Consider the following 14,825-nt stretch of genomic DNA (forward strand, 5'->3'; position numbering starts at 1 on the left):
AAAAAAAAAAAAATCCTGGGATTTTCCCCCCTCCCCCCTCCAAAGCTCCGCCTCCCTTAAAGGGACCCGGCCCCGGGGGGGGGGAGGGGCGGGGATGAGGAGCCACCCCCCCCTTGGGGACATCGCGGGGATTTTGGGGACACTGCAGCCCCAAATTGTCCCCAGAGCAGGAATTTTGGGGTCCCTACCCCTCCTTTGGGGACATCGCGGGGATTTTGGGGACACTACAGCCCCGAATTGTCCCCAAGAGGGAATTTTGGGGTCCTCACTCCCACAGTGTCCCCAGAGCAGAAATTTTGGGGTCCCTACCCCCCCTTGGGGACATCGCGGGGATTTTGGTGTCCCCAACTCTCCATTGTCCCCAGGCAGAGATTTTGGGGTTCCCAGACTACCTTTTGTATCCTGAGGGGGATTTTGGGGTCCCTACCCTTCCTTTGGGGACATCGCGGGGATTTTGGGGACACCGCACCCCTAAATTGTCCCCAGGAGGGAATTTTGGGGTCCTCACTCCCTCAGTGTCCCCAGAAAGGGAATTTTGGGGTCCCTACCCTTCCTTTGGGGACATCGGGTGGGATTTTGGGGTCCCCAACTCCCCATTGTCTCAAGGCAGAGATTTTGGGGTTCCCAGCCTCCCTTTTGTATCCTGAGGGGGATTTTGGGGTCCCCACCCCCCTTGGGGACATCGCGGGGATTTTGGGGACACCGCACCCCCAAATTGCCCCCATGAGAGAATTTTGGGGTCTTCACTCCCTCAGTGTCCCCAGAAAGGGAATTTTGGGGTACCCACCCCATTTGGGGACATCAGGAGGGATTTCGGGGTGCCCACCCCCACATTGTCCCCAAGGCGGGAATTTTGGGGTCCTCACCCGCCTTGGGGACATCGGGGGGATTTTGGGGACACTGCACCCCCAAATTGTCCCCAGGAGGGAATTTTGGGTTCCCCACCCCGCTTTAGGGACATCGGGAGGGATTTTGGTGTCCCCACCCCCCGCTGTCCCCAAGAGGGAATTTTGGGGTCCTCACCCCCCTTTTGGGAACACTGGGAGGGATTTTGGGGTCCTCAATCCCCCCCTTATCCCTAAGAAGGAAATTTTGGGATCCAAATCCCCCCCAGTTTTCCCTGGGGTGGGAATTTGGGGTTCCCAACTCCCTTTTGGTGTCCCCAGGGGGATTTTGGGGTCCCCACCCCCGCTCTGGGATTCACATTCCAGGTGGGAACAGCTGGGAATGGCCCCGCCCCCGGCTATTTTTGGGAATTCTTTCCAGCCCGGGCCTTTCCCAGGGAGATCCCGCCCCAAAGCGGGATGGGATCCGGGATCCAGGATCTGGGATTCCCGATCTCACCCCAAACAAGGATGGGATCCAGGATTTGGGATCTGGGATCCCAAATCTCACCCCAAATGGGGATGGGATCCAGGACTTGGGATCTGGGATTCCCGTCCTCACCCCAAACCAGGATGGGATCCGGGATTCGGGATCTGGGATTCCAGACCTCACCCCAAACCAGGATGGGATCCAGGATTTGGGATCTGGGATTCCAAATCCCACCCCAACCCAGGATGGGATCTGGGATTCGGGATCTGGGATTCCCAATCCCACCCCAACCCAGGATGGGATCCAGAATTCGGGATCTGGGATTCCCAATCCCACCCCAACCCAAGATGGGATCTGGGATTCAGGATCTGGGATCCCCAGTCCTGCCCCAAACTGGGATGGGATCCAAGATTCGGAATCTGGGATCTTTGGTCCTGCCCTAAACCAGGATGGGATCCAGATCTGGGATCCCAAATCCCACCACAAACTGGGATGGAATCCAGGATTCGGGATCTGGGATTCCTGATCCTACCCCAAACCAGGATGGGATCTGGGATTTGGAATCTGGGATCCCGATCCTGCCCCAACCCGGGATGGGATCCAGGATCCAGGATTCGGGATCCCTGATCCTGCCCCAACCTGGGATGGGATCCGGGATCTGGGATCCCCAATCCCACCCCAAAACGGGATGGAATCCGGGATTCGGGATCTGGGATTCCCAATCCCACCCCAACCCAAGATGGGATCCAGGATCTGAGATTCCCAATCTCGCCCCAAACCAAGATGGGATCCAGGATTCGGGATCTGGGATCCCCAGTCCTGCCACAAACCAGGATGGGATCTGTGATTCGGAATCTGGGATCCTGATCCTGCCCCAAACCAGGATGGGATCCAGGATCCAGGATTTGGGATCCCTGATCCTGCCCCAACCTGGGATGGGATCCGGGATCTGGGATCCCCAATCCCACCCCAAACTGGGATGGGATCCAGGATCTGGGATCCCCCTTTTCCCTGATATCCCCCTGATCCATCACCTCATTCCTCTTCCCTCTTTGGGTTTATCCCATTCCCGCTTTTCCCTCCTTGGATTTATCCAACCCCATTCCCGTTTTTCCTTCTTTGGGTTTATCCCATTCCCACTTTTCCATCTTTTGGTTTATCACATTCCCGTTTTTCCCTGTTTGGGTTTATCCGACCCCATTCCTGCTTTTCCCTCTTTGGGTTTATCCAACCCCATTCCCATTTTTCCTTCTTTTGGTTTATCCCATTCCCGTTTTTCCCTGTTTGGGTTTATCCAACCCCATTCCCACTTTTCCCTCCTTGGGTTTATCCAACCCCATTCCCATTTTTCCTTCTTTGGGTTTATCCCATTCCCACTTTTCCCTCTTTGGGTTTATCCCATTCCTGCTTTTCCCAGCCCAAAATCCCAGGATCGGCCGCGATCCCAAACCGGACAGAGCCGGGATTGGGACCTGGGGATTTGGGAGAAATTCGGGATTTGGGGGAAATTCGGGATTTGGGAGGGATCAAAGCCAAGGGCGCCCACGGGAATGGGAAGGGCCACCGGTGCATGTCCCCAAGCCCTGGGAGTGTCCCCACAGTGTGTCACACGTGTGTCCCCAACACGTGGGAATGTCCCCAACACCTGCGAGTGCCACCTCAGCGTGTCACATGTGTGTCCCCAAGCCCTGGGAGTGCCACCTCAGCGTGTCACATGTGTGTCCCCAACACCTGGACAAGTTCCCACCGCCTGAGTGTCCCCATGACAAGTGCCATGTGTGTCCCCACCACTTGTCCCCAACACCTGGGAATGTCCCCACAGCACGTGCCACCTGCGTGTCCCCATGTGCCACATGCGTGTCCCCAACACCTGCGTGTGTCCCCAACATGTGCCACGTGCATGTCCCCAACACCTGTGACTGTCCCCACAGCACGTGCCACCTGCGTGTCCCTGTGTGCCATCTGTGTGTCCCCAACACCTGTGCATGTCCCCGACACCTGGGAGTGTCCCCATGGCACATGCCACTTGCGTGTCCCCAACACCTGTGCCACGTGCCTGTCCCAAACACTTGGGACTGTCACCAACTCCTGTGTGTGTCCCCAACAAGTGCCATGCGAGTGTCCCCCTACATGTGCCACGTGTGTCCCCAATACCTCTGCATGTCCCCAACACCTGTGTGTGTCACCATCACCTGTGTGTGTCACCGTCACCTGTGACTGTCCCCACCACCTGTGACCGTCCCCAACACCCGTGACTGTCCCCAACACCCGTGACTGTCCCCACCACCTGTGACTGTCCCCAACACCCGTGGCCGTCCCCAACACCCATGACTGTCCCAAACACCCGTGACTGTCCCCACCACCTGTGACTGTCCCCAACACCCGTGACAGTCACCATCACCTGTGACTGTCCACAACACCCATGACTGTCCCCAACACCTGTGACTGTCCCCAACATCCGTGACTGTCCCCAACACCCATGACTGTCCCCAACACCTGTGACTGTCCCCAAACCCGTGACAGTCACAATCACCTGTGACTGTCCCCAACACCCGTGACTGTCCCCAACACCCGTGACTGTCCCCCAACACCTGTGACTGTCCCCAACGCCTGTGACTGTCCCCAACATGTGTGACTGTCCCCAACACCCGTGACTGTCCCCAACACCCGTGACTGTCCCCAACACCAGTGACTGTCCCCAACACCCGCGACTGTCCCCAACACCCGTGACTGTCCCCACCACCTGTGACTGTCCCCACCACCTGTGACTGTCCCCAACACCCGCGACTGTCCCCAACACCCGTGACTGTCCCCAACACCCGTGCCACACGTTCTCACTCACGGTGCCACCACCCCAGGCAGGTCACGGTGTCACCCCCGTCCCCACCACGCGTGGCCCGTCCCCACGGGGGTCACGCGGTGTCCCCAGCCGCGCTGCCAGCCCCGTGTCACCGCTCGGTGTCCCTGCCCCGTGTCGCCATCCCCGTGCCGGTGCCAGCTGTGCCACCCCCCCACCCCCACCACCCCCGCGCGTTGGCACCGCCACCTCCTCATTAACCTTTCTTGATTAACGCAATTAATTCCAGCTCCTCCTGCGCTCATCCCGGCGCGCGGGGGCGGGGGGAGGTGACAGGAGGTGACACCGCAGCTGGAGGGGACAGGGGGGTGGCCTGGGCAGGGTGGGGGGGAGGGGACACGGGAATGGGGACATCCCCGCTGTGTCCCCAAGGTGACACCATCCCGGGTGGGTGACAAATCCCGGGAGTCGCGGCTTTTCCACGAGGTCTTTAATTCCCACTCGATCCCCCGACCGCGCCCTGTGTCACCTCCACGAGGGGGGGGGGACATTGTCCCCAAGGTCACCCCCCAGCCCGGGGTGGGGGGGACACGCGGTGACACCGAGAGGGGACAGACACGGAGGGGAGGGACACGAGCCACCCCCGAGCGGGGAAAAGGGGGGAATGTTGGGAATTCTTCCCGTTTTATGTACAAAATTCCCGGCTGGGGGAGGGGACACTCAGGGACCTCCCCCCTCCCTGTGGTCAAAATAATTCTGATAATTAATATCGATAATAATGGCGATAATTAGTGGCAGGGGACAGGGACCGCGGTGTCCCCACGCCCCGGGTGGCACCAGGATCCTGATCCCGGACAGGCGGAGAGCCGGGATTCTGGGATGGGATTCTGGAATTGTGGGTGAGCTCTGGATTGGAGTGGGGAGAGAGCCGGGAAAGGTGGGGGGAGCCGGGTCCCTCCGGAGCATCCGTCCCGTCCTGGGGTGTCCAGGATATTCCCACCTGGAGCATCCATCCCACCTGGGAGTATCCATCTCTCCTGGGAGCATCCATCCTGTCCCAGATCATCCCTCCTGCCTTGGAGCATCCATCCCTCCATGGATCCATCTCTCCATCATCCATCCATCCATCATCCATCATCCATCATCCATCCATCCATCATCCATCCATCCATCCATCATCCATCCATCCATCATCCATCATCCATCCATCCGTCCATCATCCATCCATCATCCATCCATCCATCCATCATCCATCCATCCATCCATCATCCATCCATCCATCATCCATCATCCATCCATCCATCCAACCATCATCCATCCATCATCCATCCATCCATCATCCATCCATCCATCCATCATCCATCATCCATCCATCCATCCAACCATCATCCATCCATCATCCATCCATCCATCATCCATCCATCCATCCATCCATCCATCCATCCATCCATCCATCCATCCATCCCATCCATCCATCCATCCATCCATATGTCCATCCATCCATCATCCATCCATCCATCCATCCATCCATCCATCCATCCATCATCCATCCATCCATCATCCATCCATCATCCATCCATCCATCCATCCATGCATCCATCCATCCATCCATCCATCCATCCATCATCCATCCATCCATCCATCCATCCATCCATCCATCCATCCATCCATCATCCATCCATCATCCATCATCCATCCATCCATCCATCATCCATCCATCATCCATCCATCCATCCATCCATCATCCATCCATCCATCCATCCATCATCCATCCATCCATCCATCATCCATCCATCATCCATCCATCATCCATCCATCCATCCATCATCCATCCATCCATCCATCCATCCATCATCCATCCATCCATCCATCATCCATCCATCCATCCATCATCCATCCATCCATCATCAATCCATCATCCATCCATCCATCATCCATCATCCATCCATCCATCATCCATCCATCCATCCATCATCCATCCATCATCCATCATCCATCCATCCATCCATCATCCATCCGTCCATCCCCCTCCAGATCGTTCCCCCTACCCAGGAGCATCCACCATTTCCTGGATCATCCCTCTAATCCTCAATATCCACCCTATTCTGGAGCTCCCATCCCATCCTGGATCATCCATCCTTTTCCAGAGCTTCCTTCCCATCTTGGAATATCCATCCCACCTGGATCATCCATCCCACCTTGGAACATCCTTCCTTTTCCAAAACTTCTATCCCACCTTGGATCATCCATCCATTTCCAGAGCTTCCATCTGACCTTGGAACATCCATCCCAACCTGGAGCATCTATCTCATCCCAGATCATCCATGACACCTGGATCATGCAACCTATTCTGGAGCTTCCATCCCACCTGGATCATCCATCCCACCTTGGAGCATCCATCCTTTTCCAGAGCTTCCATCCCACCTGGAGCATCCATCCCACTTTGGATGATCCATCCCATCCTGGTTCATCCATCCTTTTCCAGAGCTTCCATCCCACCTGGAGCATCCATCCCACCTGGAGCATCCATCCCACCTGGAGCATCCATCCCACCTTGGAGCATCCATCCCACCTTGGAGCATCCATCCTCTTCCAGAGCTTCCATCCCATCTTGGATCATCCATCCCACCTTGGAGCATCCATCCTTTTCCAGAGCTTCCATCCCATCTTGGATCATCCATCCCACCTTGGAGCATCCATCCCACCTTGGAGCATCCATCCCACCTGGATCATCCATCCCACCTTGGAACATCCATCCTTTTCCATAGCTTCCATCCCACCTTAGAACATCCATCCTACCTTAGAACATCCATCCCACCTTGGAGCATCCATCCCTTTCCACAGCTTCCATCCCATCCTGGATCATCCATCCTTTTCCAGAGCTTCCATCCCATCTTGGATCATCCATCCCACCTTGGATCATCCATCCTTTTCCAGAGCTTCCATCCCTCCCATACCGGACCACCCCTCCCGCCCATCCCGGTGCCCCATTCCCGGCTCTCTCCACCTCTTCCCGAGGCCAAACCCGGGAATTTTGGCTCCTTCCAGGATTTCCCCGTGTCCCCCCTCAGCCGGGGCCACCCGGGGTGGGGACATCGTGGGGCCGGGTCCCCTGATCCCGCTGCGCCTGGCGGCCCCACCCATCTCTGAGGGGATGGCCCAGGGGACAGGGATGTCCCCAGTCCTTGTCCCGGCGGGATGGGCGTCCTTAGGAATAGGCCAATCCCTGGAGCGGCCGCGCCGGAGCGTGGAACTTGTCCGAGTCCTCGAAAGGTGGGTCTGGGCAGGGCAGGGACAGCGTCAGCCTGGGGACGTTGGGGACACCGGGGACACAGCGGGACAGGGACGTGGGTGGCATGGGACACCCCCAGGCATGGGCAGGGACATCAGGAAGGGAACGCAGTGACATCAGGGACACTCCGTGGGGCAGGGAGACTTGGGGTGTGTGTTGGGGACATTGGGGACATTGGGGACACTGGGGACAGGAACGTGGGTGGCAGGGGACAACCCCGGGTATGGGCGTCACATGGGCAGGGACATCAGGAAGGGGGCGCGGTGACATCGGGGACACGCCGTGGGGCAGGGGGACTTGGGGTGGGTGTTGGGGACATTGGGGACATTGGGGACACTGGGGACAGGGACGTGCGGTGACACTGGGGACACTCTATGGGGCAGGGGGACCTGAGGTGGGTGTTGGGGACATTGGGGACACACCAGGACAGGGACGCGGGTGGCATGGGACACCCCCAGGCATGGGCAGGGACATCAGGAAGGGAACGCGGTGACATCAGGGACACGCTGTGGGGCAGGAGGACTTGGGGTGTGTGCTGGGGACATTGGGGACATTGGGGACACTGGGGACAGGGGCGTGGGTGGCATGGGACAACCCCGGGTATGGACGTCACATGGGCAGGGACATCAGGAAGGGGGCGCGGTGACATCGGGGACACTCTATGGGGCAGGGGGACCTGAGGTGTGTGTTGGGGACACCGGGGACACAGTGGGACAGGGACGCGGGTGGCAGGGGACAACCCCGGGTATGGACATTGCATGAGCAGGGACATCAGGAAGGGGACGCGGTGATATTGGGGACACTCCGTGGGGCAGGGGGACCTGTGGTGGGTGTTGGGGACACCAGGGACACAGTGGGACAGGGACGCGGGTGGCATGGGACAACCCCGAGTATGGGCATCGCATGGGCAGGGATGTGCGGTGACACTGGGGACACTCTATGGGGCAGGGGGACTTGGGGTGTGTGTTGGGGACACCGGGGACATTGGGGACACGGGACAGGGATGCAGGTGGCAGAGGACAACCCTGGGTATGGACATCGCATGAGCAGGGACATCAGGAAGGGGGCGCAGTGACATCGGGGACACTCCGTGGGGCAGGGGGACCTGGGGTGTGTGCTGGGGACATTGGGGACATTGGGGACACTGGGGACAGGGACGCGGGTGGCAGGGGACAACCCCAGGCATGGGCGTCGCACGGGCAGGGATGTGCGGTGACATCAGGGACACTCCATGGGGCAGGGGGACTTGGGGTGTGTGTTGGGGACATTGGGGACACAGTGGGACAGGGACGCGGGTGGCATGGGACAACCCCGGGTATGGACATCGCATGAGCAGGGACATCAGGAAGGGATGTGCAGTGACACCGGGGACACTCCATGGGGCAGGGGGACCTGGGGTGGGTGTTGGGGACACTGAGGACATTGGGGACATTGGGGACACTGGGGACCTTGGGGACACTGGGGACAGGCCCCAGGGTGGCACAGGGCCGACCCAAATGCCCAGGTACGGGACATCAGCAGTGTGGTGACACCAGGGACCCTCATGGGGCTGGGGACAGATGTCAGGGACCTTGGGGACACTGGGGACACAGAGGGACAGAGAAGGACAAGGGTGGCACAGGACACACCCAACCATGCCCAGGTACGGGACATCAGCAGTGTGGTGACACCGGGGACTCTCACGGGGTTGGGGACAGATGTCAGGGACCTTGGGGACACTGGGGACACTGGGGACAAGGGTGGCACAGGACACACCCAACCACGCCCAGGTACGGGACATCAGCAGTGTGGTGACACCGGGGACCCTCACGGGGCTGGGGACAGATGTCAGGGACCTTGGGGACACTGGGGACACAGAGGGACAGAGAAGGACAAGGGTGGCACAGGGCACACCCAACCATGCCCAGGTACGGGACATCAGCAGTGTGGTGACACCGGGGACCCTCACAGGGCTGGGGACAGATGTCAGGGACCTTGGGGACACAGAGGGACAGAGAAGGACAAGGGTGGCACAGGGCACACCCAACCATGCCCAGGTACGGGACATCAGCAGTGTGGTGACACCAGGGACCCTCCACGGGGCACGGGCCACCCGGGGCTGGGTGTCAGAGAGCTTGGTGGCCTTGGTGGCCTTGGGGACAGCTGACCTTGCAGGGCGCTGGCGCAGGCGGGCGGGGGGGACCCCTGTGGCCGCAGCACGGGGGCGAAGGCGCTCTTCTGCTTCACGGCCGAGATCATCGTCACCGGAGAGAAGGAGAAGCCACCGGGAGAGGTGGCCGAGCCCGGGCCCGAGGTGACAGCGACGGACGAGGCGCCCAGAGGGGGACTGGCGGGCAGGACTGAGGGGACAGACACACACACGGCTCGGGTGGCAGCGGGGGACACCGCGAGGGGACAGGAGGTGGTGAGGGGACAGGGATGGGAGAGGGATGGGGACAGGACAGGGACAGGGATGGGACAGGAGAGGGATGGGGACAGGGATGGGGATGGGACAGGGACAGGGATGGGGACAGGGATGGGAGAGGGATGGGGACAGGACAGGGACAGGGATGGGGACAGGGATGGGAGAGGGATGGGGACAGGACAGGGACAGGGATGGGGACAGGACAGGGACCAGGGATGGGACAGGAGAGGGATGGGGACAGGGATGGGGATGGGACAGGGACAGGGATGGGGACAGAGATGGGAAAGGGATGGGGACAGGGATGGGGACAGGGACAGGGACGGGGACAGAGATATGGGGATGGGGATGGGAAAGGGACAGGGATGGGACAGGGACCAGGGACGGGACAGGAGAGGGATGGGGACAGGGATGGGGACAGGACAGGGACAGTGATGGGGACAGGGATGGGACAGAGATGGGACAGGGATGGGGACAGGGATGGGGACAGGGATGGGGACAGGACAGGGATGGGACAGAGATGGGACAGGGACCAGGGACGGGACAGGAGAGGGATGGGGACAGGGATGGGGATGGGACAGGGACAGGGATGGGGACAGGGACAGGGATGGGGACAGAGATGGGACAGGGATGGGGGCAGGACAGGGGTGAGGACAGGGATGGGGATGGGACAGGGACAGTGATGGGGACAGAACGGGGATGGGACACGGCGACAGGCAGAGACAGGGACTGGGATAAGGACAGAGTCAGGATGGATCCAGGGAAGGGGACAGGGACAGGGATGGGGACAGGGACAAGGGCAGGACAAGGAAGGGGACAAGGATGGGGCTGGGACAGGGACCGGGGACAAAGATAGGGACAGGAACAGGGACAGGCACAGGGATGGGGACAGGAACAGGGAGAGAGGCAGGGACAGGGACAAGGACAACGATGGGCAGGGACAGGGATCGGGACAAGGACAGGGACAGGGCTGTCCCACCTCAGCTGGCCATGTCCCCACTCCCTCTCCTGCCCTCACCAATGGCTTTGGGGACACTCCAGGGTGGTCACACGGCTTTGGGGACCCCACAGAGCTGGCCCATGACTCTGGGGACCCTCTGTGACCCCACCATGATTTTGGGGACACCCTGGGAGAGGCCATGACTCCAGGAACCCCCCACCCCCCCACCCAGGGCTGTCCCACAGCTTTGGGGACCCCGCAAGAACCCGTGTCCCCCCCCAGCAGGGGTGTCCCCAGAGGTGTCACTCACTGGCGTAGGGGGAGGTGGCGGTGGAGCCGTTCAGGAAGCTCGGAGGGGACCCGGGGACCCCCAGCCCGGCCATGGTGGCCCCGCCGAAGCCGCCGGTGGCCCCGGCAAAGCCCTGCTGGGGGGCCGAGCCCGGGGGGCCGAACCCCCGCGCCGGGGGCGTGCCGGGGCTGCGCGAGAACCCTGCGGGGACAGCGACACGGTGGCACCGCCTGGAGAGGTGACAAAAGCCCTCCCGCCACCCCGAGGCCACCCCAAGGCCACCAAACACCTTGGTCAGAGCCCTGCAGGGACAGCGACACGGTGGCACCGCCTGGAGAGGGGACAAAAGCCCTCCTGGCCACCCCGAGGCCACCGCGCACCTTATGGGGAGGGGACAGCCACAGGTGGCACCTGCCTGGGAGGTGACAAAAGCCCTCCCGCCACCCCGAGGTCACTGAACACCTTGGTCAGAACCCTGAGGGGACAGCGACACAGTGGCACCTGCCTGGGAGGTGACAAAAGCCCTCCCGCCACCCCGAGGTCACTGAACACCTTGGTCAGAACCCTGAGGGGACAGCGACACAGTGGCACCTGCCTGGGAGGTGACAAAAGCCCTCCCGCCACCCCGAGGCCACCACGCACCTTGGTCAGAGCCCTGAGGGGACAGCGACACGGTGGCACCGCCTGGGAGGTGACAAAAACCCTCCCGCCACCATGAGGCCACCACGCACCTTGTTCGGAGCCCTGCGGGGAGTCGCCCATGGCGAGGCCGAGCTGTCCCCCGCCGAAGGAGGGGACAGTGACATGCGCGGGGGCCCTGGGGACACTGTAGAGCGCCTCGGCCACGTCGGCCGCCCGCTTCAGCAGCACGTCCTGGGGACACGGCAGCGGTGTCACCGAGTGAGGGTGGCACTGCTCGGTGGCACCTCTGGGTGGCACTCCCCAGTGTCACCTCAGTGTCACCTCAGTGTCACCTCACAGTGTCACCCTCCGGCATGGTGCCACCCCACAGAGTAAGTCCTTGGTGTCACCTCATGGTTCACCCCACAGTGTCACCTCTCTGTGTCACCCCACAGTGTCACCCTGAAGTGTCACCTCTCATTGCCACCCCTCGATGGTGCCCTGCAGTGTCACCCCTCGGTGTCACCCCACAAAGCCACCTCCCGGCACAGTGTCACCCCTTGATGTCACCCACAGTGTCACCCCTCGATGGTGCCCCGCAGTGCCACCCCTCAGTGCCACCCTCGGTGTCACCCTCAGTGTCACCCCACCACCCACAGAGCCTGGGGTGACCACGGGATGGGCTGGGGGTGGCTGGGGCTGTCCCAGCTGGTGTCACCTCCCGGGGACTGTCCCAGCTGGTGTCACCTCTGGGGCTGAGGAGGGGCCCGGGACCCTCCAGGTGTCCCAGGGGTGTCCCCAAGGGGCTCCCAGGGAGATGTCCCATGATGGGGATGCTGGAAGGGTCCTGGAGGGCTCCCAGTGGACACTGGGGGTGTCCCCAGGGTTGTCCCAGGATGGGGGTCCGGGGGAGGTGCCAGGGGGGTCTCGGGGTGTCCCAGAGGGGTCCCCACACACCTGGTTGCTGTGGGGGACCCCATAAAGCGCCTCCACCAGGTCGGCCGCGCGCTTCAGCAGCACCTCCTGGGGACAGCGAGGGGACAGGGCAGGGGACAGGGGGGTCGGGGGGTGCTGCACCCCCAGCCCAGCCCCTATGGTCCCCCTGTGTCCCCATTCTGTGTCCCCAATGACCCCCCTGTGTCCCAAATGACCCCCCTGTGTCCCCCCTGTGTCCCCATTCTGTGTCCCCCCCATGTCCCATCTGTGTCCCCAATGACCCCCCTGTGTCCCCCCCATGTCCCATCTGCGTCCCCAATGACCCCCCTGTGTCCCCCCCATCCCCCAATTCTGTGTCCCCAATGACCTCCCTGTGTCCCCAATGACCCCCCTGTGTCTCCCTTGTGTCCCCCCCTGTGTCCCCAATGACCCCCCTGTGTCCCCCCTGTGTCCCCAATGACCCCCCTGTGTCCCCATTCTGTGTCCCCAATGACCCCCCTGTGTCCCCCCTGTGTCCCCATTCTGTGTCCCCCCCCATGTCCCATCTGTGTCCCCAATGACCCCCTTGTGTTCCCCACCATGGTCCCCCCCATCCCCCAATTCTGTGTCCCCAGTGACCCCCCTGTGTCCCCCCTGTGTCCCCAATGACCCCCTCATGTCCCCATTCTGACTCCTCAGTGACCCCCCCATGTCCCCCCTGTGTCCCCAAACCCCCCACCTCTGTCCCTCCCTGCCCCAAGCCCTGCCATACCCGGGGGACACAAGAACTGTCACCCCCTCCCTGCCCTTTGCCCCTGGGGCACTGCCAGGGAACCCCCGTGTCCCCGGGGTGTCCCTGCTGTCCCCCGGGGTGTCACTGTCCCCCACCTTGGGCAGGCGCTCGGGGTCCCCGGGGTGCCGCGGGATCACCTTCTGCAGCCGCTGGAAGCCGTAGTCGATGGTGGGCTCGTTCAGGGCTGGGGACAGGGGACACCGCGGTGTCACCGTCACTGCCACCATGTCCCAAGGGGCTGGGACACTGTCCCGGGTGTCTGTGTCACCGTCACAGGGGCTCTGTCCCCTTCCCGGGGTCTGTGTTCCTTTCCTGGGGTTTGCGTCCCCATCCCACGAGTGTGTGACACAGTCCCAGCTGTCCCCATCCCAATCCCAGGTGTCCCCATCCCAACTCCAGGTGTCCCCATCCCAATCCCAGATGTCCCCATCCCAATCCCAGATGTCCCCATCCCAACTCCAGATGTCCCCATCCCAATCCCAGATGTCCCCATCCAAATCCCAGATGTCCCCATCCCAATCCCAGTGTCCTCATCCCAATCCCAGATGTCCCCATCCCAATCCCAGTGTCCTCATCCCAATCCCAGGTGTCCCCATCCCAATCCCAGGTGTCCCCATCCCATTCCCAGGTGTCCCCATCCCAACTCCAGGTGTCCCCATCCCATTCCCAGGATTCTTCATCCCAATCTTGGGGGTCTCTACCCCTTTATGGAGTTATGTGTCCCCTTCCCAGGTCTCTATCCCAATCCCAAGACTCTCTATCCCGTTCCCAAGCGTCCCCATCCCATTCCTGGGTGTCACCATCCCATTCCCAGGTGTCCCCTTTTCAACCCCGATGTCCCCACCCCATTCCCAATGTCCCCATCTCCATTCCGGGTGTTCTAATCCCCATCTCCATGTCCCCATCCCAGTCCTGATGTCCCCACCCCATTCCCCATGTCCCCACCCCAATCTCCACGTCTGCATCACATTCACAGGTGTCCCCACTGCAATCCCAATGTCCCCTCCCCAGTCCCATTGTCCCCACCCCAATCCCCATGTCCCCATTCCCGCTGTCCCCATTCCCGCTGTCCCCATTCCCGCTGTCCCCAATCCCCATGTCCCCATTCCCACTGTCCCCACTCCAATCCCCATGTCCCCATTCCCGCTGTCCCCATTCCCGCTGTCCCCATTCCCGCTGTCCCCATTCCCCATGTCCCCAATCCCCATGTCCCCAATCCCGCTGTCCCCACTCCCGCTGTCCCCAATCCCTCTGTCCCCATTCCCTCTGTCCCCATTCCCACTGTCCCCATTCCCGCTGTCCCCAATCCCACTGTCCCCACTCCAGTCCCGCTGTCCCCATTCCCTCTGTTCCCATTCCCGCTGTCCCCATTCCCTCTGTTCCCAATCCCTCTGTTCCCAATCCCGCTGTTCCCAATCCCGCTGTCCCCACTCCAATCCCACTGTCCCCATTCCCGCTGTCCC

The 14,825-nt window shown here is 61.3% G+C and overlaps 1 protein-coding gene across 8 annotated transcripts in view; it reads right to left on the minus strand.

The window, feature by feature from the left end:
- Positions 1 to 6,082: 6,082 nt before the first annotated feature.
- The window catches only part of LOC115494837 (transcription factor COE4), a 31,092-nt gene continuing 22,349 nt past the window's right edge, over positions 6,083 to 14,825 (minus strand). For 2 of the 8 annotated variants that reach the window (XM_072927834.1, XM_041715572.2), the window contains exons 12-17: positions 13,458 to 13,546; positions 12,612 to 12,677; positions 11,765 to 11,906; positions 11,055 to 11,234; positions 9,551 to 9,742; positions 6,083 to 7,390 (exon numbers count right to left, since the gene is read on the minus strand). In XM_072927834.1, the coding sequence (XP_072783935.1) occupies positions 7,320 to 7,390; positions 9,551 to 9,742; positions 11,055 to 11,234; positions 11,765 to 11,906; positions 12,612 to 12,677; positions 13,458 to 13,546 (740 nt within the window). In that variant the 3' untranslated portion in view covers positions 6,083 to 7,319. The remainder of the gene's footprint in view (positions 7,391 to 9,550; positions 9,743 to 11,054; positions 11,235 to 11,764; positions 11,907 to 12,611; positions 12,678 to 13,457; positions 13,547 to 14,825) is intronic. The other 6 variants (XM_041715571.2, XM_072927833.1, XR_012055473.1 and 3 more) reach the window with 5 other exon arrangements.

This window comes from Taeniopygia guttata, chromosome 4 (genome assembly GCF_048771995.1).
Source record: "Taeniopygia guttata chromosome 4, bTaeGut7.mat, whole genome shotgun sequence".
Taxonomy (NCBI): domain Eukaryota; kingdom Metazoa; phylum Chordata; class Aves; order Passeriformes; family Estrildidae; genus Taeniopygia; species Taeniopygia guttata.